The sequence below is a fragment of the Triturus cristatus genome, chromosome 3_2 (assembly GCF_964204655.1).
Source record: "Triturus cristatus chromosome 3_2, aTriCri1.1, whole genome shotgun sequence".
Classification (NCBI taxonomy): domain Eukaryota; kingdom Metazoa; phylum Chordata; class Amphibia; order Caudata; family Salamandridae; genus Triturus; species Triturus cristatus.
The window spans coordinates 395,184,189-395,205,934 of record NC_140584.1 but is presented as its reverse complement, the minus strand read 5'-3'; the positions used below and the strand labels follow the sequence as shown (position 1 = coordinate 395,205,934).

Here is a 21,746-nt window from a genome sequence, read left to right as displayed (position 1 = left end):
AGAGGCTATAAAAATATTAAGCTGACGCAGTAGCGGTGTTCATGCTGGTAACACGATAAGCAAATTAAAACTTCTTGCACAGGGAACCAGGGGGAAAACTAGAACTCATTGCTTTTGAAATGAATGTCTAATTTATAAACAAATACCTGTTCTCTGTGGCTACATTTTGGTACCAAAGCCTCTTGACAGCCGCCATCAATGCGTTTTGGTGGTGAGCAGTCTATTGTCATTTTTGGTATGATCTAATATGTTGTAATAATATTAGTCATAATATGGAGTGGTCTTGTAGGCTGCACTGTATTTGTCTGCTGATCTGTGGTGCAGTCCTGTTCGATGAATGTTGTAATTGTATATGGAGTGATACGGTGAAGTGTGGTATTAAAAGGAGAACTGTGGTATGCTTTGTTGTGCATTGGCATGATTTTTTATTGGAAGAAGAGGTGTGAATGGGTTTGTACACAATTCTTTGTATTTTCTGTTGTGTTGCACTGTGAATTAATGTGATGCGCTACTGTACAAGTGCCATTTTATGATCATGCTTTATATGGAGAGCGAAATGGTGTGATGCAGTCTGGGTAATGTGGTGTGGTGTTGACTGTTTTGATCTACCGAGGTGTGGTAGTTTATGGTGGAATGTGGTGAATGATAAAGTGTCAAAGGGTATAGGTGGTTTGCGTGATTTTCATCAAATAATTGCCATAACAGTCTTGATAATTTACAGTGTTGTAGTAACTTGTGGTCTTTTTAGTCATATCAAATGTCCTCATTTTTTGACACACACACACACACACACACAACATTGAAAAGCTTAATGGGTTGTAACTGTGACCCTATGTGATTTCTAGTCAGCTGCTATAGCTACTGAGATGTATCACCAGCTCAAAACAATTTGGGATCTCGATGAAAATGCAAACTTATCAGATAAAAGTTAAATTAGCTGCAACAACCATTCCCTTACCCGGGCTGGAATGCGGATACATCAAACCACTCCAGTCCATACGTTCCCAGGGTTACAGACGCATGGCGGAGATGGCAGTGGAGAAATTATGGAATCTCCCTTCATGTAAATACCCTGCTTAACCAAGTCATGTGTCCATTATTTATTTAATGCTGGAAGGGGTCTGTCTTCTGAGAAATCCCAGTTGTGATCAACAATCTCCTTCACTTGCAGTAGAGTTCATACAGAGAGTCAGTGAGTTCCCATTTCTGTGCATGACCCGCTTGACCCAGACCCATTTACATGGCTGTGACCCTTCTCCTTTTGCCGCTTCAGCATATCTGCTTCCCACATTGTTTCCTTACCCACTACATTACCGACCTCGGGGCATATTATCAAGGAACGGCGATAACATTATCGCCACTTTAGCGGCAGGAAACTGCCGCTAAAGCGGTGATAATGGGCTTGATAATATGCCCTGGAGAATTCCCATAGAAGCCCAGGTTCACACCAGAACCTGGGCTTCTATGGGAATTCACAATAGCATATTATCAAGCCCATTATCGCCACTTTAGCGGCAGTTTCCTGCTGCTAAAGCAGCGATAATGTTATCGCCGTTCCTTAATAATATGGCCCCTCATTCTCAGTTGTGATGTTGATTACTGCGCTTGTTTCTGTTTACATTCCCCATCATGTAATTTAGCCAATTTCCCTAGCTGATTTGATTGGTCTGCGGAGTTCCCCAACGGCCCTGGTACCTTCATGCAGTGGCGCGGCAACAATGTTCAAAGTGGGGTTGTTGGCCAGTGGAATCATCTCACTATAACCATTGGAATTTTGAATACGTTAATGAACAAAAACGCATATGTACACGTGCGTTTGTTAATGTGTATGAGGAAAGTATAAAGTCTGTTACAAAAATAGTAAGTCAAGATGGGAGACGAGGCGTGAGCTCTCATCTGGAATCTAATGAGTATTTATTGGAATGGTTTTGAAGTAGTAAAAGATATCAAAGACTAGACAAACGCAATGCAAGAGACAATACTATAACCTAACTTTAAAAAGTATATTGAGTTGCTCCCATAGAAAAGTTACATAAAACACAATAGCTAAAAGCTGATATCACTGCCCTACACTACGTTAAACTGTGAGTCTGCAAAACCAATTTTAATTTTAAATTATTATTGAAAGAGGATTAATAATAGATTATAGTTTTAACAGCGTGCGTCATACAAAGGTAAAACAAATGCTTCTCGGTTTGATCAAATGCCACCTCATTCTTTCTCCCTTTCCAGTACCCAGTTTAAGTTAAAATGCCATCACATGGCAGATAGATAAATGTAAACACAGATTTGCAGAATAAAAGAAAAATCAATGTCTCTATTTTCTCTGTGCCCAGTGTAACTATGATTGAATGTATCAACAAAAAGTGACTGCTGCAGGGAAACTGTCCAGAAGGTTTCATTAATTTCCATAATCCTTCTGTGGTATTTACAAGTCTAGGGGTGCTGCAGCATCTGCTGAACCCCTACTTCAAGTGCCATAGTCACTGGCTCAGTGTCAAAAATAATTCAAACCAGAAATGGGCGTGTCTCAGGGTCGAACTGGGGAATCAGACACAGCCCTGACAAAAATGTTAACACCAACCCCACTCTCTGTGTCTTCTTGTGCAAGCTCTCCCTTTCCATCCCTCCATTCTTTCTTTGCCCTCTCTTCTCCCCCTTTCTGAACGCTTTCTCTCTCGAACCCCCACCTGCATTTCTCTCTCTCTTGAAACCTCTCTGAGCCTGCTGCAGTTAACCTCTGGGAGATGAAGAAGGTGAAAAATTTACCACGAGCGGCACTGGGCTTTCAAAACCAGCCTCCTAGGACTGCAGTCCACCAGGGAAATGCCTGGTGGAATAAATGGCCTGGCCGCCACTGTTACATCTTTGCAGCTTTCAAATTGGGATTGAACAACCTCCTTCACATAAGGATGGAACTTAAACAGATAGGATTAACAGACATCCTGGGTTTCTTGGGACAGCACCAGTTTTGGATATGCATTCTACTGTCCTGACACTTTCCTATAATTAAAATGCATAGCCAGGGTTTGAAGGATGGTTAGGTGACTTTACTAACTAGCCCAGGGGTCTCAGACTTTTCTATAGTGAGAGCTGGTTCTGATCAGTGAAAAACATTATGAGCTACTCAAGCCTAAGCCACCTGCGCAATATTACCAGACATCCCACGGCCAGCTTCATTGACTTTAAGCCTAATGTCCATGGAGCCAGACACTATGGCTTGAACTGAAAACTTTGACTAGGGGCACTATAGCAGGGCTGCTATATGCATCAGTGAGAGTGTGGTGTATGGGAATTTATGAAACTGTGTGCATATGAATGGGTTATGTGTACATGGGTGACTGAGACCCTGTGCCATATGCACTTGTGGCTCAGGATATACGTATCGCCATATGTGGTATAATGCAAACATACGACCATTTTTTTAAATGGGAGAAAGTGCAGAAAAATGTTCTGCAAATATGCTCATAATATGAAATATTTTTCTGCAGTTTAAATATCTCCCATTTATAAAAGTGGCTGTATTTTTCAGATATAAATATGGCACCATGTCTACCAGCCACTGGGAGCATGATGCCTCCTGTGTGTAAATGTGAAATTTTGAAATGGGAGTAAATTAAAACGAAGAGTTAACTTTATGGTTATATGTATGCCATAAACTAATTATTTAAATGTTCTCCTATTTCAAAGTGTTGCATTGACAAACAGCAGGCCTCCTGCTCCCAGTGGTCTGTAGACAAGGTGCCATATTTATAACAGAAAAATACTAACATTTGTTCAAATGGGAGGAATTTAAGGTGAAGAAACATGCTTCATAAAACATTAAGATGCAATTGGCTCAATTGAAAGTCGAGGAAAACATTAAGACCTAGGGACTTAATATGAGTTCAGCGGGCCATAGGATAGTCAAATATGTGGTGGCGTTCCGACCACCACCATACTGCGGAACTGCCCGCAGTATTATGACTTGGACCACCACAGGACCGCTGCGACTGTCAGGGATCAAGGATCCCATGGCATTTGCGCAGCAGTCAGGAGAACTATTATGCTGGCAGTGCCGCTGAGGTATCGTCAAGCATATTAGGAGTTGCCTGTCCACCGCCCTTTTCAAGGCTGTGAGCCTGCCATGAAATGGTGGAGAAGATGCAACAAAGGGGTCCATGTGGCCCCCCTGCTGGATCTGGGCCAGGGGTGTATGCAGTGGGGGCACACGTATTGCCCCCCTGTATTTGCACCCCCTCTGCATGCACAGTGTGGCATGTATGCCACACCATTCGAAAAGGTACAGTCAACAGTCTGACTGTGGCAGTGTGCATTATAGTCTCTTCAATGAGCCTTGCAGATCGTCAGACCGCTGCAACACCCCCACCAGACCAAGATTTAACCCCTGATCTGGTGGGCGGTCGTACCACAAGTTTGGCGGTCCTACAGCGGACAGTGAAGGGCTACCACTGCTCTAAGAACCCCAAACTCGTCATAAGGCCCTTAATGTTTCCTAGAAATATTTTTCATTATTTAAAATTTCCCCCATTTAAAAAAATACTGTATTTTTCAGATATAAATATGGCAGAGTCCACGGGTGCTGGGAGTTAGAGGCCTACTGCTGTAAATGCAACACTTTGACATGGGAAAAAAATTAAATGAATGAAGAGTTAACCTAAATCACCCTGTCTTCATGATGGGATTGGCTATGCAAAATGTGAACAATCACACAATATACAAATTTAAAACATAGGTATCTGCAATAAATAAATAAAAATGTGTCTCTAACATTCTTTCTACAGTGTAGCTCTGAGATCATTAGTCACCCTTAATAAGCCAATGAATACATGCTCTACTAACATAAGGTGTCATAGTTACATTTTGATGTCACAATTTCTGTTCTCAGACCCAGGGGGCAGTATGAAAGGAAGGTGACAAAGCAGAATAAAAGAGTGCTACCTTTCTCTGACTTACATTTCTCTGAAAATGAAGAGCCATTATCAGGGAGGAGACATGGCTGTGTGGTACACACATTCTGAACTGTTTATTGTGTTCTTGCAACAACTTATAATCGGCAAATTGATTTATTTTTCCAAACCCCTTATTTATTCAACTTATCAGCAACCCTGCTATCCATGTAATAAGAAAAGGTAAGGGACTTACGGGTGGTAATGCGGTGCCCTTATAATAAAAGGAATACAATACAGTGTGCCCTATGTTAAAAGAACACTGCTAGTCACCTTGTAGTTCCTTGACCTTAAAAAGAACTCAACCATCAGCCATGTTCAATTATATGGTCACAGAACTCCTTGGTGACTTGCAATGTCACTATAATGTACTGTAGGTACTTTTTTTCATATTTAAAATAAATTATATTTGTAACTCTGCAATTGCTGCAAAACCTGTCTTGTGTGCTTCATATCCCACTGGAATCCTTTTGCAATGGGTTTGGTTATCAAAGCATGTCTTCTGTACCCAGGTAGTCCTACTTGTATGTCTGTTTCATGTTCAGAGTTTTAGTTTCGGAAATGTGGTCAGCCTATATTTACAGTTCAATGGTACGCAATTTTGGACAGAGCGAACTCTTGTGTACGCTAGTATCAATGCATTATGCAAAAGGTACACATTTTTCACCATTTCACAAAATACAAAATGTTGCCTAGGTTTTGGCCGCAAGAAGCTGGCTCAAGTAGAAAATACCTCCTCAGAAACATTTTCTTCTCAAAATAGATATTTTCTCCTCAAACTATTCTCCTGCTGATATCTTTTGTGGTATGCCATCCTGGAGAAAAGTTACTAGAGGTCTAGTGAAATATACATTGATTCATGCGCATAATTCCGCGTAAATCGTGTATTTTGCACACACAAAAACGCACATTTTGCATACCGCTGTGCCAAACATACTGTGTTTCACAATTTTAACTCCGCTTAGACAATATTTGCATGTTAAGCGAGTTAAATAATAATAATATTAATCATAATAAAGTCAGCATTCACTATGCATGCACTGTAGCAAATCCATAAAAGGCCAACAATCCACTCTGTTAAAAAATTCTTCAAAAAACTCTCAGGGCATGTATAAAAGCAACATCACTTCTTGGCACATCACACATCAAGCTTGAGAATCTGAATTAAAAAAACAAGTGTTCTTGACATTCACAATAGCATGCTTGCAGAAGGTACAGGAATGGCTGCAACACCCACACAAATACCTGCAAACAACATCCCCCACCAAAGACTAGTTTTCACTAGATCCCAATTATAAAATAATTTCTTCACACAAAACATTACGCTGTGATTAGAAGAGAACAAGTTACTACAATGGGACAGCAAGACAGCAATCGCTTCTAGCCATGCAATTAAACGGTAAAGTTACGAAACTATAGTTCTCTATCTTTGCCCATGAAAATTCATGGGACTATGATTAATGCTCCTACACACCCATGATATTGGGATGAGGGCAAATGACTTTTTGAATTGTGGGCACTGACAATGAACAACATATTGCTAACGCCTCAGGTGTATGGAACCAGGAGACCTGGATCTGAATCCCAGCTTCTTCCCTTAGTCAAATCGTGTGATTTTGTACAAATTGCCTTATTTTCCTCCCAACTAGATGACTTGTCTGTCAGAATTTGCTGTGTGAAGCATCGGATTCAGTTTCCACTGTGTCCTAAACACCTAATAGCACTAAAAATGTATACAAGTACTCGCATGAGTCCGTTGCCAATACCTCGTCAAGGAACTCATCAGGGACTTGCGGCATCCCAATTATGAAGCGCTGAGTGAGCCCTCAACCACTGAGGCTGATAGTCTTAGCCAGCTTTCCAAATGAAAGAGGAAGAGCTTTGAATCTTCCCAACTAGGCCGCAGGAGCAAGGTCAGAGGTCAACTACTTAATTGAATTTCATTGTCCTTTCACCACTTCCATCGAAGCTCTTTAATTTAGGAGCCGAAGTCAAGGTTGGTTTGGAGTCTGAAAAGGAAGGCCCTCTTCAGGGTGAGCAGACCTGCTTTGGGCACCTGCATTGGACTGAATGCTGTTTAAGTGACCTTCATGGCCACTAAATGCATTACAAAGTCCCAACCAACTAGTCTGCTTGTGCACTTATGTAGCCTTAAAGAGCGTTCTACCCCATTAATCACATTGTACATGCTCTTCCTATATATAGAGCCTTTGTTTTACAAGAGACTGGCTGCCATCCTTTAGATGTAAAAACACAAGGTACTGCAGCCGAGGTCCACTCTTTCACTTCACCCATAAACCAAACATCCAGTGCTGCGGAAGTGATTACACCCAGCCATTTGGAGTGCAAAAATTGACATTAATTATTTTTCGTTATTCTTAAACTTTTAAAAAGTGCACATGTGCTGCAAAAGCCAATAGTCCATCCTCGAAATATATGCATTAGCTCTATAAAAGCTTATCAGTCAGCATACAGGCCTACTATAGGTACGGAGAAAAAAATAGGCTCAAAGATTACACTGAAAATCTGGAATTGATCTGGCCTTCCTGGACCTAAGTTGGACAACACACCCTGATGTTAGAGGCTATGGGAATGAGCACTTGAAGGGGGGTTAGATATATAGGAGTGACAATCACAAACTACTATGCCAATTCCCTTCCAAGCTCTGGTTAATACTGATAGTTTGAAGTTCACAGCTGTATTAGCTTCATGTTTTGTCACTCCAAACACCTGTCGCTAGCATATGATGACAAGGTCAATGGATGACTGACAACATGTATATTGAATTGAAATTCAACCCTTTTCAAGGAATGGCATCCTTTGTTTCAAAGCTCCCAAACTTCTTTACCATGTAAATGAGGCGCTAAGAGTAGTAGTGTGCTTTGCCACTGTCAGACAATCTTTTGATAGGTGCCTCAAATGTGGTTAAATGTAAAAGTGGTCTTTAAGCATTGCCCCCTGTTAATCTTGGAAACAAGCACACAGTAGTAGGTTTTGCAAGGCCATGGTCTACCAGATGAAAACCAATGATGCAACAAATGTATCACTGTTTAACATGGGAGAGTGTTTAACTGCACTAAAATCTTAATTTCTCCATACAAAATCCCAAAACACCGCAATGTTTACATTCTGTGATATATGTGGCAAAATCAATTGTACTGACAGCCTTGTCATCTGTGAATGTGGCAACTTAACATTAAAATCATATTACATATTCTCCCACCTCCTAAAAAGGTTCAACCTCACTGTTCATCACTCCTGCATCATATTTCAATGTAAATCGAATGTTACTCACGTGGTCGATGAGTTCCTTAACCATGCCATTCCACTGGCCCTTATCATCTTGTGATCCATAGCGGCCATCTTCCACCAAGCGGATCTCGTAGGAAAACCCAAGGATGGTTGCCAGCTCCTTCAAGAGATCGATGCAATAGCCTTCAAAGCGGTCATTGCCAAAGAGTGCTTTGTCTGAGCGCCTGAACATGACATAGGGCTCTTCCTACAAAGAAAGAGGGAAAGAAATAAATGCTTGAGCTCTTTTTAGAAAATAAATTAAACGTAATATTTAGGAGGAACGTAAAATTCTCCTGACATTAATGGGTCTCACAGTGCTGAAAGAAACTGCACTCTTAGGTGAATTATATCAGGCCGATTGTTTGTTTTGCTTTGTGGCTCTTTTAAAACTTACGCATGCACACTTACACGCATACACAAACATCTGCCCCCTCATTTACATCTCCTTTCCTATAACATGGGAGTCTCCATCAGAATAAAGATATCCTTGGAACAAACTTCTCCCCAATCGTGGGCACAAATGTCATTCTCTCCAATGTTTTGCATTGCCTGAGTTACCCAGAAGGCCAATCTAGTTAAGAGAGTTAATATATTTTTTGTCCAAAATTATTATTTAAGAATTTTCTGCTTCTCTCTGTGGTAAGAAATGCCATTCCAACTTGGCTGTTCTATAATCAGTGGCACTGTCTGTTCTCTATTTTAATGGGTGCATGTTAAACCTGGCATCCTTGGTGTGGTTCCCCTGATGTTTTGCCTTCAGACCTCTTGTTTTTGCTGACTTGGGCACTTTACCACTGCTAACTGCGAGTAAGTGCATGTGCTTTTTGTTTAAAATATGGTAACACTGGCTTATCCACAATTCATATATTCAATTTACTTATAGTCTCTAGTAAAGTGCATTACTGTAAATTAAATGCTATTAGAGGGCCTGCAGCACTGAAGGCACCACCCACTATTGTAGCCCTGTAAACAAGCCTCAGGCCTGCCACTGCAGAGCCTGTGTGTGCAGTGTCAAACAACTCTTGCAAGGCCTAAACCTTCCTTTTTAATACATATAGTAACCCCAAAGGTAGGCCCTGGGCAGCCCAAAGGCAGGGTGCAGTGTAGTAAAAAGGTAGGACAAGTACGTTTCAGTTTTACATATCCTAGTAGTTAAAAACTATTACATTTGTTTTTCATTACTCAAGGCCTATCTCTCTCATAGTTTAACATTGTAATTCCCTTATTACCTTTTATAATTATAATGTAAGATTGGGAAGAGATGTGACCCTCAAGTTTGGTGTCTGTGGCATCACAAGTTTAAAGCTTAACATATGGTGAAGTCAGATTTTAAATTGTAATTCTGAAAATTCAACTTTTATAAATTTGGCAATGTCTTACCTTAACCATTTGGTTCTTTCTGCCTGTCTCTGAATTAACATTGGGGGTGGGTGACAGCTGGACTATGTGCATTTTCTATTGACAGTCACACACAAAGAGGATTAGGTGTGTCAAACTGAGCAGGTTTGGAGGGAGTGGCTGACACATCAGAATGGGCTGTGTCCTATCCCCACACAAAGGCCTGCATAAACCCCTGTAGTGATCTGGAGCCAGGGCCGGGACTCTGTGTCCTTCAAAGGCCTCTCTTTGAAGTCTCTCCTGCTTCAAAGGCACAACTGGGTATAAGTACTGGACCTCTGACACCATCAACTCAGTACAGTTCTGGATCTGTGGATACTCTGCCAGGAAGAAGGACAGCCACTTTTCTGGACTGCTACTCTGTTGGACTCCTGCTCTGCTGTGCTGACCTTCTACCTGCTGCCTCCCTTACCTGGGTGAGAAGGACTGGACCTACACCACTTGAACCCAGAGTGACTCCAAGGGCTTTTCTGCTTGCCTCCTGTTCTAAAGTCTCAGGGACATCAAAGAATTCCACCAACCTTGCTAAGGCACCTGGACTCTGCCATCTGTGAGTCCTGCCCTGCCAAATGATGCCACTTCAGCCCTGAGCCCTAGGAAGTGGGCAGAAAGTGCTGCTGCTGTCAAAATCCGCATATTGATGCGGTTGTGTCACTTGGAACCAGCGCACCTCCATCGATACTAACTTATCGATGCCCCTGCAAGGACCAAATACATTGCATCGCCGACTGCGTGTCGCACTGCCTCTAGTTATCAACACATCCTCAACTTGCGTAGCTCGACAATGACACATCGCCTACATCTTGGGGTTTGACAATGATGCATCCCCGACTTGCGCAGATCGGAACCAATGCATTGCCTACATCCGAAGGGGTTGATGACAATGCATTACCCTCCTCGATGTTAACGCAATCACGAACAAAGGTACAGTGTCTGCAGGCCAAGGCTGGTCCCTGTATCTGACCAGCGGTCCATTGTGGTCCACCTGAACATTTGGATTTGGCCCGATCTAGCGTGACCACATAGCCCCTGTTGGTTTTGAAATTCGTAACTCTGGCTATACTTATTGGATATTTGTTATTTTGTCCTTTTTTTGTTCAATAAACCGAGCTCAATTATTCCAACTACGTGTGATATATTTTTTGTTGTCATTGTATACCTGTTTGAAGTGTTGCACAAATACTTTATACATTGCCTCCTAAGATAAGCCTGCCTGCTCTGTGCCAAACTACCAGTGGGTGAGCAAAGGTTAATTTAGTGTGTGTATCTGACTTACACTGACTAAGATTGTGGTTCCTGCTTGGTCAGGTTGGGTACCTCTGTTAAACAGAAACCCCATTTCTAACACTGGTGATCAGTTGTGAGGATAGGACTTGTGTTTGCGCAATGCCATACTGTAACTGGGTGTACACTACTAATCCATACCAAAGACCAATTCAAGTCCATTCTCCCTGATTGACATTTTTATTTTTTCCCCAAAATAATGTCTCTGACTGCAGGTTCTACATGTGCACCTGCAAAATATGGACTTTGAACTGGCGAACCTGGAGAGGTACACTGTGGCCCAGCTCAAGGATTTCTGCAAGGGAATTGAACTTCCTGCAAAGAGCTCCACCAGGAAGGTGGAGCTGCAAAAGGGGCTGAGGGCCTAGGCAGAAGCTTGTGCTTCCTTGAATGCCACCCCAGAGGTGGATGAGGAGCTGGTTAAAGAGGATGATTTGGACCAAGCCTCACAGGAGAATCTAGGTACTGATATCTGTGGAGGAGGTGGGCAACATCCTACCAGGATTAGCGATTCAACCCCCCCCCCACCTGTTGCCAGGGAGCAGTGTGTCCTCCATAGGCCTACCCCTCCAGATAAGCTGGAGGATAGGAGGGAGTAGAAAAGACTAAAATTGAACCTGGTCAAGATCAAATTGGAGAAGGAGCAAGCCTTTGAGGAGAAAAGGCTGGCCATGGAAGCAGAGGAAAAGAAAAGAGACTTTGAGGAATAGAAGCTAGCCATAGAGGAGATACATTAAATGGTTCCCTGACAGTAAGTCTGCAAGGAAGGCACCCCTGAAGTGCTTTGATTGCCAACAGGAAGGGCATTTCAAAGGAAATGCCAAGTGTCCTAAGTGGGCACAGCCCCCGACCGGTGGTAGTCACTGGGGCTGGACAGTTTAGTGCTAGGGGAGAATGTCCCAAATAGTTTGGGGGACAAAGTAAAGGTTACCCTAGTGTCCCTGGGTGACAGAGAGATGAAGTGTTGGACTTGGCCCTTCTGGCCGGTTCACCCCGAAACTTTTTGCTTAATACTGTGACTGGGGTAGTGATTTTATTGACTTCTGCGCACTTTACCGCTGTGTCCCAGGGTAAAGTGCGTGCGTGTTGTGAGGTTGGCCTGCCCGCCAATAGGAATGCATGGGGGAATGTATGTGCCCTGGTAGTTCCTGATGCGTGGGGTGTGCAGGCCCGTGTTTGGTATGTGCGGACTCGTGCGAGTGAATGCTGCGCGATGATGTGTGCGGCGTGCATGTACCTCGTGTGGAAGTGCCACTTCTAGAAGTGGGCACTTCAGTGTGCAGTCTGAAATGTGTGGCTTGTCTGGCGATTGGCTGGTGAGGTCAGGTGACGGACTAGGGAATTTCCCAGAGTCAGGAGGAGTCACCCAGTGGTGAATGGGGAGTTAGCATGTTGATGGCTGGGGAGGAGTGTACCTGGGTCCTGAATAGGACAGGGCTTCCCCCACACAATGCTGGCGCCGGCCCCTGTGGTGCGTCTAATGACCCTAGCCCTGCCAGTGAATAGGGAGAGGGGCTGAGCAAAACAAAGTGCTCAGGAACCTGTTGGAACTGGTTCGCCCCTTCCCTGCACCTTAGACAAAGCCTTATACTGTATAAAAAGGGGCTGTGTCCCCTTACATTGGTGTTCTCTTCCAGGATCCACTTGAGGGGGGGCCTGCTGCTGCTGGGCGCCAGGAGAGACCGCCACTGGGGACTGCCTCCCTGCTGGAGGGCCCTGTGTGCTGGCTCTGGGCCCAGCCTTTGCCCCCCTGTGCCAGAGAGGACTTTCTGCTGACATTTTGGGCTTTGTAGCGCCTGGGAGCGCTTGTTGGGCTTTCTAGCGCTGGGAGCGCTGTGCGTGACTTTATAGCGCTGTGTGCGCTTTGACTCTGCTAGCGGGTGCCCACCCCGCTGAGTTTCGTGCCTCTGGCCGTGAGGACGACCGCGGGTGCCCACCCCGCCTGGTGTGATCGTTGGCGGGTGCCCACCCCGCTTATTTACTTGTTCCTACGGCGGGTGCCCACCCCGCCGTATACCGCATCTACGAGGGAGCCCACCCCTCTTGTGACGAGGAAGATCACCGCTGCAGCCCGGTCCGGGGAAGCCCGGAAGTCAGGCAGACTTCGCTGGGACAGGGGCGGGACTGGCAAGCAGGAAGCAGACGGGAGCCTACCCCGCGCTCCTGCACCGAAGCCGGAAACCTGTGGTGACTGACGCGGGGCTCCCGTGAGGTCGAGGGAAGCCCCGCGCCGAGAAAGAGGAACAGCGTCGTGACCACCCCAGCACCAGAGCGGAGAGAGAAAAGCCGCCGCGGGAGTCCCCAGAGCAGCCCGGTGAGTACAAAGGGCTAGGGGACTCCGCGCCTGTGCTGAGGGGGTGCGGGGGCAGTGTGACGAGCCCCGTGAGGCTCCAACATTCTTAAGGGGCAGTGATTGTGTCCCAGAGCCTGCGAGGCTCCAACGTTCTAGGGGGCATTGACTGTGAGCCCACGAGGCCCCACTGTATACGGGGGCCATTCCTTTTTGTGTGTCCAGAGCGGCCCCGGAAGGCAGCGGGCCGCTCCAACGTATTTGGGGTCAGTACTCTTCATTACTTCTCGAGCCCAGGGAGGCTCCAACGTTGTGCAGAGCCACGAAGGCTCTAGAGGGCATACTTTTAATGGTCAGAGCCCAGAGAGGGCTCCAGAGGCACGCCGAGTGCCTGACGTTCTTTTTCCAGCTGCCCAGCACTTAGTGGGCAGCTGCCACGTTTAGGTGGGGGACCATTTTCGTTTTAGTCTGCGCAGCTGGCGCAGCTTGACTGAACGCAGGGCGTCCTAGCCCCTTCCAGGCCAGTTGGCCCAGGGACTGCCACAGGTGGTGGCATAGGAGTTTTGCGCAATTGTTCCTACTTGCACCTCTGAATGTGTGTTGATGCATCACGTGCCATTGCTTTACACCTCTGAATGTTTTATGCATCATGTGTGTTCCTTCCTTGCACCTCTGAATGTGTTCTGATGCATCATGTGCCATTGCTTTACACCTCTGAATGTTTTTAGGCATCATGTGTTTTCCTTCCCGACACCTCTGAATGTGATGCATCATGTGTAACGTTCTATTACCCCTACAGGTATTGTGATACGTAGGTGGTTGTTGCTTTCTCCTAGTACAGGTGGTGCTAGTGAGGTTCTAGTTCCCTGCGTGACAGTCTCCTAAGGCAGTTAGGGTTACGCAGGTGGTACTTCCCCGATACCAGTAAGTACTGGTTGTGTGCTATACATATTATTTTTGTGCTACAGTGATTTTATATATTTTATGTGCTAAATATCTAAAAGTGCTAATTCCTGACAGTGGTCCAGGTGGCCCTGTCTTGTACATAATCCCTTGTAAATTCTGCCCGTGCCTGTTGGCACATTGTAAAGAGTGCGTTTTTATCTAATGTGTTGTGTATAATACAAAGGTTATTTTTATAGAATACCTTGTGTGGAGTTTCCCTTGTGGTGGGCCTTGGGTGTTGTTGCTGGGTGCGCGCGCAAACGCTTTACACATCGCCTCAGAGATAAGCCTGACTGCTCGTGCCAAGCTACCAAGGGGGTGAGCAGGGGTTATCTTTGGCGTGTAACTTCCTTGCCCTGACTAGAGTGGTGGTTTCTGCCTGACTTTGGCGCAAGCCTTAGCCAACCAGAAATCGCCAGGTCTAACATGAAGCAATACAAGGAACTACAGGCAGTGGGCACCCTTAATGAGCAGAGACTCTGAGAGCCACTAAAGCCAGCATGACAGCCATCAGATTTCACAGGGCGTCTTCAGAGCAGGTAGTCCATACCGTGTTCCACCAAGTTGTTCCAGCTGACAATCGTGAGAGTCATTATCAAGTGGCTCTGGTTCCCTTTCAATGGGTGGGGGGGGGGTCTCAGGTTCCTTGAGGGTAGCTGTGAGAAGCTGGCCTGGTATATGATGTCCACTGATGTAAGTGGGCACCTTGCACCAGTCCAAGCAACCCTAAAGGTGATTTCAGAGGTCTTAGACAACCCTAGAAAGCTTTCTACGTGGCAGCTGTGGAGATCAGCCTTCAGGCTTAGTCCAGAAGGAGTGTAAAGCAGCTTGTTTTACCAGAATGCAATATTATAGTGAAGATTAAGTGAAAAAGAACCACACAAGGCATTTATAAATATATGTATTTATTATATAATACTCTCTTACATGTTTATATATCTCCTACATGGAGATAACCACAATGCACACAATACCTTGCAAAGAAATATTGTATATAGCACAGAATAAACAGTGGACCCCAGGGGGGGAACCAAACCATATACTAAGAAAGTGGTACACGAACCACGACTTGGGTCAAGACAGTGTTGAGAGGACGTAGAAGTGCTGGGGACCCAAGTAACCACCCAAGGTGTGTAGATAGGGACCCCACTGAGAGCGTGTGAAGTGTGGGAACATGACCGGGTGCTCCGCACAACTCTACGGGTAAGTCACAATTGGATTTTTAAAGATTAAGGACCCTTCCGAGTGGACCTTCAAGAAACCCAGTGGAAGAAAGAAGGTTGGAGAGCCACCCCACCCGTGGATACCCTAGTACCAATGTGACCTACACCAGGGAAACCGGGTGCATAGGTGTGAAGTGGTGTCGGAAACCGCTGTCAAACCCAATGGAGGACTGCAGGAAAGTGCCGCTGCTGAAGAAGGAGAAAGTGCACAGTGGAATCTGAAGGTGGATTCCAGAGGAGAGGTACCTGCAAGTAGAGGGGACAGAGTCTATGTCACTCAGAGTGACCAGGAGACTTGGAAGACAAATGCCCTCCAATGTCGGGTGTTGCAGGAGAGATGCCGATGACTCTGCAGCTGTGAGGACCAGGCGATCCTGAAGAAGACCAGGAGCCATGCACACACTGTCCCACGTTGGATGTTGAGTGCTGAGTGGTCGGTGTCTTTGAGGGAGCACCAACAAGCCTTGGCAAATGCAACCAACGCAGAAGTCGAAGAAGGTGCACTGTCAGGACCAACAAGGTCCCAAGGACTCACCACAAGCAGGGGAGTCAGAGCCAGCCCGAGCAATCAGGGGAACCCAAAAGAAACAAAGGTGACCTTCAAATGGACCCACAGGCCGGAGGCACTGGAGTTGCGAGAGGACGCTGAGCAGCTGATCAAAAATACAGGCCACAATGAAAAAACATGCGGTGTGGCCAAAGATTCTGGTCACTGGAAATACTCAAGGTTGGGGCTACGTGGATTCCGAAAATCTTCTTGAAAGGAAGACAACAAGCCTTTGCAACTGCAAGTTGATGCGGTGCACACGGGTTCGGCTATTGCAGCCCCCACAAGGGATACCAGCCTCAAACTTGGTAAGACGGCAGGGCAGGCTTCAACAGTTGTGGAGAACTACAACCTGTGTTGCAGAACCTAACGGAGTCCGGAGGAGCTCAGGATCAGCAGACTTAGTTGCGGTGTCTGCAAATGCAGGGAAGTGACTCCTTCACTTCAAGGGAGATTCCTTCAGGTGTCTTTGATGCCCACAGGCCTTGAAAGGTTCTTGTATGGTGCACAGGCACAGACGATGCAGCAGACTGGAAAGTAGATGAAGTCGAGCCCAAACGAAGCCCAGCAAAGTCCAGAGTGCCCAGACGGTAGAAGAAGAAGTGGTGTCTGATCTGAATCTTGTCCCACGATGAATCCAGGGACCCACCCACAGGTAAGCCCTTAAGTACTCTAAGTAAAAGGCTTGGGATCATTCAGGCGATCCTTTGTCCAGTTTTGAGCCACAGCCAGAGCCAACGGCTCTCAGAGCTGGTCTGAACTGGATTATGCATGTGGACACCAAATTTGCCTCTCATGCAGACTGAGTGGCATTGGCAAGCGCACCCACCCTGCCTTAATACACTAAATGCTGTCTGGGAGGTGGTCACACCTCCCTGTGACAGGATGACTATTTTTCTGCCTTCCCCTGATCGAGCTTGGCTCAGCAGCAAGAGGGCAGAATCATGTCTCTGGTCAGCAGCAACCATTTTGTGCTGTCTGGGTCAAGAAGGCTGGTACCGGGATCACTGAGAGCCTAATGGGGGCTCTTCCAGTGCTTTGAATCATACCTCCCACAGTGTGGGGGTATGTTTCTAACATGTTTGATACCAAACATAACAGCATTAGTTGCAGCCAGTTTCAAGATGGTCATCGCTTAATTACGCAGTGCTCCTCTATATTGTATATGGCTGCTTCACCTACAATCCAGGAGAATGGACTGCGTAGGCTGTAGGGGTGTCCTGCTAATGCAGGGGCACCCTCACACTTAGAACCCCGCACCCTGCCTTCAGGATTAATATGGTCTGCTATAGGGGTGACTTATAGGTTTTAAGTGCAGTGACCCTAGATATAGGTAACCTATATCTTTAGTAAGAGGTGCTAGCTCCAGCTTACACAGGCTGCAATGGCAGGCCTGTAGTTCCATTTTGAATGGTCTTCCATGTGTGACTTAATCCATGCTTCAGCCCATGGGGTACCTTTGAGGTATCTATGCCCTGGGTACCTCAGTACCATATAATAGGGATTGATAAGGGTACCCCAGAATCCAATATGGCATGTACCTAAACACTGACCACAACAATTTAAGGGAGAAAGCAGAGAGACAGGGGTCCTGAGTAGCAGGATCCAAGTCAGACTAGTCAAAAACAGCTTAGCACCTGGAAGAAAGTGGGGGTAACCATGCAGAAGGATCCTAGCTTAATACACTAGCTGTGAATCTATCCATGCCTGTGGATTGTCTGCTTGGAAATGACCAGTAGCATACCCCCGGGAAGGAGTTAGAGCTCAGGTCCCATTTGGAGACATTACGGTTGCCTGAGTGGGTGTGCCGACCACATGGTCCTTGGCATCCTGGGAGGGTGGTCAAGAGGATCTGGAGCCTGGACGAATAACACAGAGGCCTGCCAAAAAGAGGAAGTGCAAGGGATGACATACACCTGTTCTTGAGACTACCATGGTTGGAGAGGAGGCTGAAACTGAGGGGGATGCCCTGGAACCTACAGGGGATGACGTCGCACCCCCACCCCCTCACCCCCCAGGAAACCTGTTGGCACTGTCCAACTAAGCAAAGACAAAGAGATGATGGATAGAGCGCTGAAAGTTTTCAGACACTCACCCCCAGTCACAGATCTGTGTTGAATCCATCATCCTTCTTTAGCTCACTTCGCCTCCCCAGTACAGATACAGCTATATGCAAATCAGTCTTGACCCTGTTCCTCATGAGAACAGTCCAGCCCGAACTGCCAAGCCATGTCTTCCCTGGACCGGAAACAAGAATCCTGGGACCAGTTTTGGGGTAACACCCCTCATCAGCCTGGCTAGCTTGAATCCAGTGGCAAAGTGAGCAAGGGACCCACGTCCCGGCATACCCTGCTAACTTAGTGCAAAGAAAAAAAACAAAAGGAGATGATGGACGGAGCACTGAAACTTTTCAGACACTCACCCCCTGTCACAGATCTGGGTTGAATCCATCATCGTTCTTTAGCTCACTTCGCCACCCCAGTTCAGACACAGTGCTCCATGCCATTGGAGTCAAGATATCCTGGCTGATGAGGGGTGAAACCCCGAAACCGGACCTAGGATACTTGTTTCCGGTCCAGGGAGAACCTGGCCTGGCAGTTCTGGCTGGACTGTTCCCATAGGGATCAGGGTCAAGACTGATTCGCATATGACTGGGTTTAAACTGGAATTGCATTGGGAGCAGAAAAACGATGGATTTAGGCGCAGATCTCTGTACTGGAGTGAATGTTTGACATTGCTCAACATTCTGTCCATCAATTGTTCTTTTTGGAGCTGTCCAACTGACATTAGGAAAGGTGTCCCACCAGGGAGGAATTCTGCAAGGTGCAAAGGGAATGCCCTTCACTGTAGGTCTTTAGAAGCAAGCTGAGACTCGGATAGCTGTTGACGTTTCTAGCAAACACCTGATTTACTGGGAGAATGGCCTCTTGTTTAGTGAGCCTAAGGTGCCTGCTCCTGGTACAACCCATGTGTTTGTGGTCTCCCAGTGCTACAAGGCATTTCTACTGGGGCTGGATCATGACGTACCCCTGGCAGGTCATTTGGGGGAGGCAGGACCGTTGACAAGCTTGTCACCCACTTTTTTTGGCCTGAAATGAGGAAGGCCTCAGATGCATTCTGTAGGTCCTGTCCTACCTACCATGCGAGTATCATGCCAGGGGGGAAGTGTATGACCCCCCTGCCATCCAACTTAAGGCGAACAAAGCAAATACAAGGAGTTGATGGAAGGAGCACAGAAATGTTTCAGACACTAACCCTCAGTAACAGATCTGGGTTGAATCCATCATCGCTCTTTAGCTCACTTCGCCACCCCAGTTCAAACACAGCTATGTGCAAATCAGTCTTGACCCTGTTCCTCATTAGAACAGGCCAGCCCGAACTGCCAAGCCATGTCTTCCCTGGACTAGAAACAAGCTACCTGGGACCGGTTTTGGGGTATCAGCCAGGCTAGCTTGAATCCAGTGGCAAAGTGAGCAAAGGACCCATGTCTGGACATTCCCTGACAACTTAGGGCGAACATAGCAAACACAAGGAGATGATGGACGGAGCGCTGAAACTTTTTAGACACTCACACCCAGTCACAGATCTGGGTTGAATCCATCATCGTTCTTTATCTTTAGCTCACTTTGCCACCCCAGTTCAGACACAGCTATATGCAAATCAGTCTTGACCCGGTGCCTCACGGGAAGAGTCAAGCCTGAACTGTCAAGCCATGTCTTCCCTGGACCAGAAACAAGCATCCTGGGACCGGTTTCGGGGTAACACCCCTCATCAGCCAGGCTAGCTTCAATTCAGTGACAAAGTGAGCAGGGGATCCATGGCTAGGCACACCCTGCCAACGTAGGGCGAACAAAGCAAATACAAGGAGATGATGGACAGAGCGCTGAAACTTTTCAGACACTCACCCCCAGTGACAGATTTGGGTTGAATCCATCATTGTTCTTTAGCTCACTTCTTGAGGCCAGTTCAGACATAGCTATATGCAAATCAGTCTAGAGCCTGTGTCTCATTGGAACAGTCCAGTCCGAACTGCCAAGCCATGTCTTCCCTGGACTTAAATCAAGCTACCTGGAACAGGTTTTGGGTTTGAGACTCAGGTAGCTGTTGACATTTCTGGCAAACGCCTGATTTAATGGCAGAATGGCCTCTTGTTTAGTGAGCCTAAAGCTCCTGCGCCTGGTACAACCCATGTGTTTGTGGTCCTCCAGTGCTACAAGGCATTTCTACTGGGGCTGGCTGATGACATACCCCAGGAAGGTCATTTGGGGCGAGGCAAGGCCGTTGAGAAGCGTGTCACCCACTTTTTTTGGCCTCAAATGAGGAAGGCCTCAGATGCATTCTGTAGGTCCTATCCTACCTACCCTGCGAGTATCAAGCCAGGGGGGAAGTGTATGCCCCCCCTGCAATCATTTCCTGTCATTTGCACCACCTTTGAAATGGTGGGCATCAACATTACTAGGCCTCTGGACCCCAAGACAGCCATGGGCAACACATTTGTTCTTGTCTGGGTGGACCATGCCACCTGATACCGGGAAGCTATTCCTCTATGAACTGTGACTGCACCCTCTGTGGCCAGTGTACTGATGGGGATCTTTGCTCATTTCGGTTTCCCCAAACAAGTGGTATCTGACCGGGGAAGCAACTTCATTTCAGGTTAAATGAAGTCTATGTTGAAGGAGTCTGGGTAAACCTACAAGTGCTTTTTAAAAAATACTTTGTGTGTGTCACTTTACTTGCTGTAATTTTTTAATAATACCCTCACCTCTCCTCCTGGCACCTGTCAGGACGCTACAGCTTCCACCGCGCAGCCTATTTAACGCTGCTGCGGACTTAAACACAACAAACTATTCGCGCCGCCATTGCCGCCGAGCCGCGAGGCCACGCCCACTTTGAGGCCACGCCCCCCGCCCAATCTGTATAAAGACGCTGATTACGAGCGTCCCCATCCAGATCCACGTACCCTCCTGAGGCGGAAGCCGGGAGCCAAACCTGCTTTTTAAAAAATACTTTGTGTGTGTCACTTTACTTTCTGTAATTTTTTAATAATACCCTCACCTCTCCTCCTGGCACCTGTCAGGACGCTACAGCTTCCACCGCGCAGCCGATTTAACGCTGCTGCGGACTTAAACACAACAAACTATTCGCGCCGCCATTGCCGCCGAGCCGCGAGGCCACGCCCACTTTGAGGCCACGCCCCCCCACCCAATCTGTATAAAGACGCTGATTACGAGCGTCCCCATCCAGATCCACGTACCCTCCTGAGGCGGAAGCCGGGAGCCAAACCTGCTTTTTAAAAAATACTTTGTTTGTGTCACTTTACTTGCTGTAATTTTTTAATAATACCCTCACCTCTCCTCCTGGCACCTGTCAGGACGCTACAGCTTCCACCGCGCAGCCGATTTAACGCTGCTGCGGACTTAAACACAACAAACTATTCGTGCCGCCATTGCCGCCGAGCCGCGAGGCCACGCCCACTTTGAGGCCACGCCCCCCGCCCAATCTGTATAAAGACGCTGATTACGAGCGTCCCCATCCAGATCCACGTACCCTCCTGAGGCGGAAGCCGGGAGCCAAACCTGCTTTTTAAAAAATACTTTGTGTGTGTCACTTTACTTGCTGTAATTTTTTAATAATACCCTCACCTCTCCTCCTGGCACCTGTCAGGACGCTACAGCTTCCACCGCGCAGCCGATTTAACGCTGCTGCGGACTTAAACACAACAAACTATTCGCGCCGCCATTGCCGCCGAGCCGCGAGGCCACGCCCACTTTGAGGCCACGCCCCCCTGCCCTCTTTCTCTCCTTGATAATATGTGC

General features: G+C 46.6%; 1 protein-coding gene across 1 annotated transcript in view; it reads right to left on the bottom strand.

Moving 5' to 3' along the window:
• GRIK3 (glutamate ionotropic receptor kainate type subunit 3) overlaps positions 1-21,746 on the bottom strand; it is a 1,116,666-nt gene that overhangs the window by 284,970 nt on the left and 809,950 nt on the right. The window contains exon 10 of the mRNA XM_085647918.1: positions 8,245-8,448. Within this exon, the coding sequence (XP_085504044.1) occupies positions 8,245-8,448 (204 nt within the window). The remainder of the gene's footprint in view (positions 1-8,244; positions 8,449-21,746) is intronic.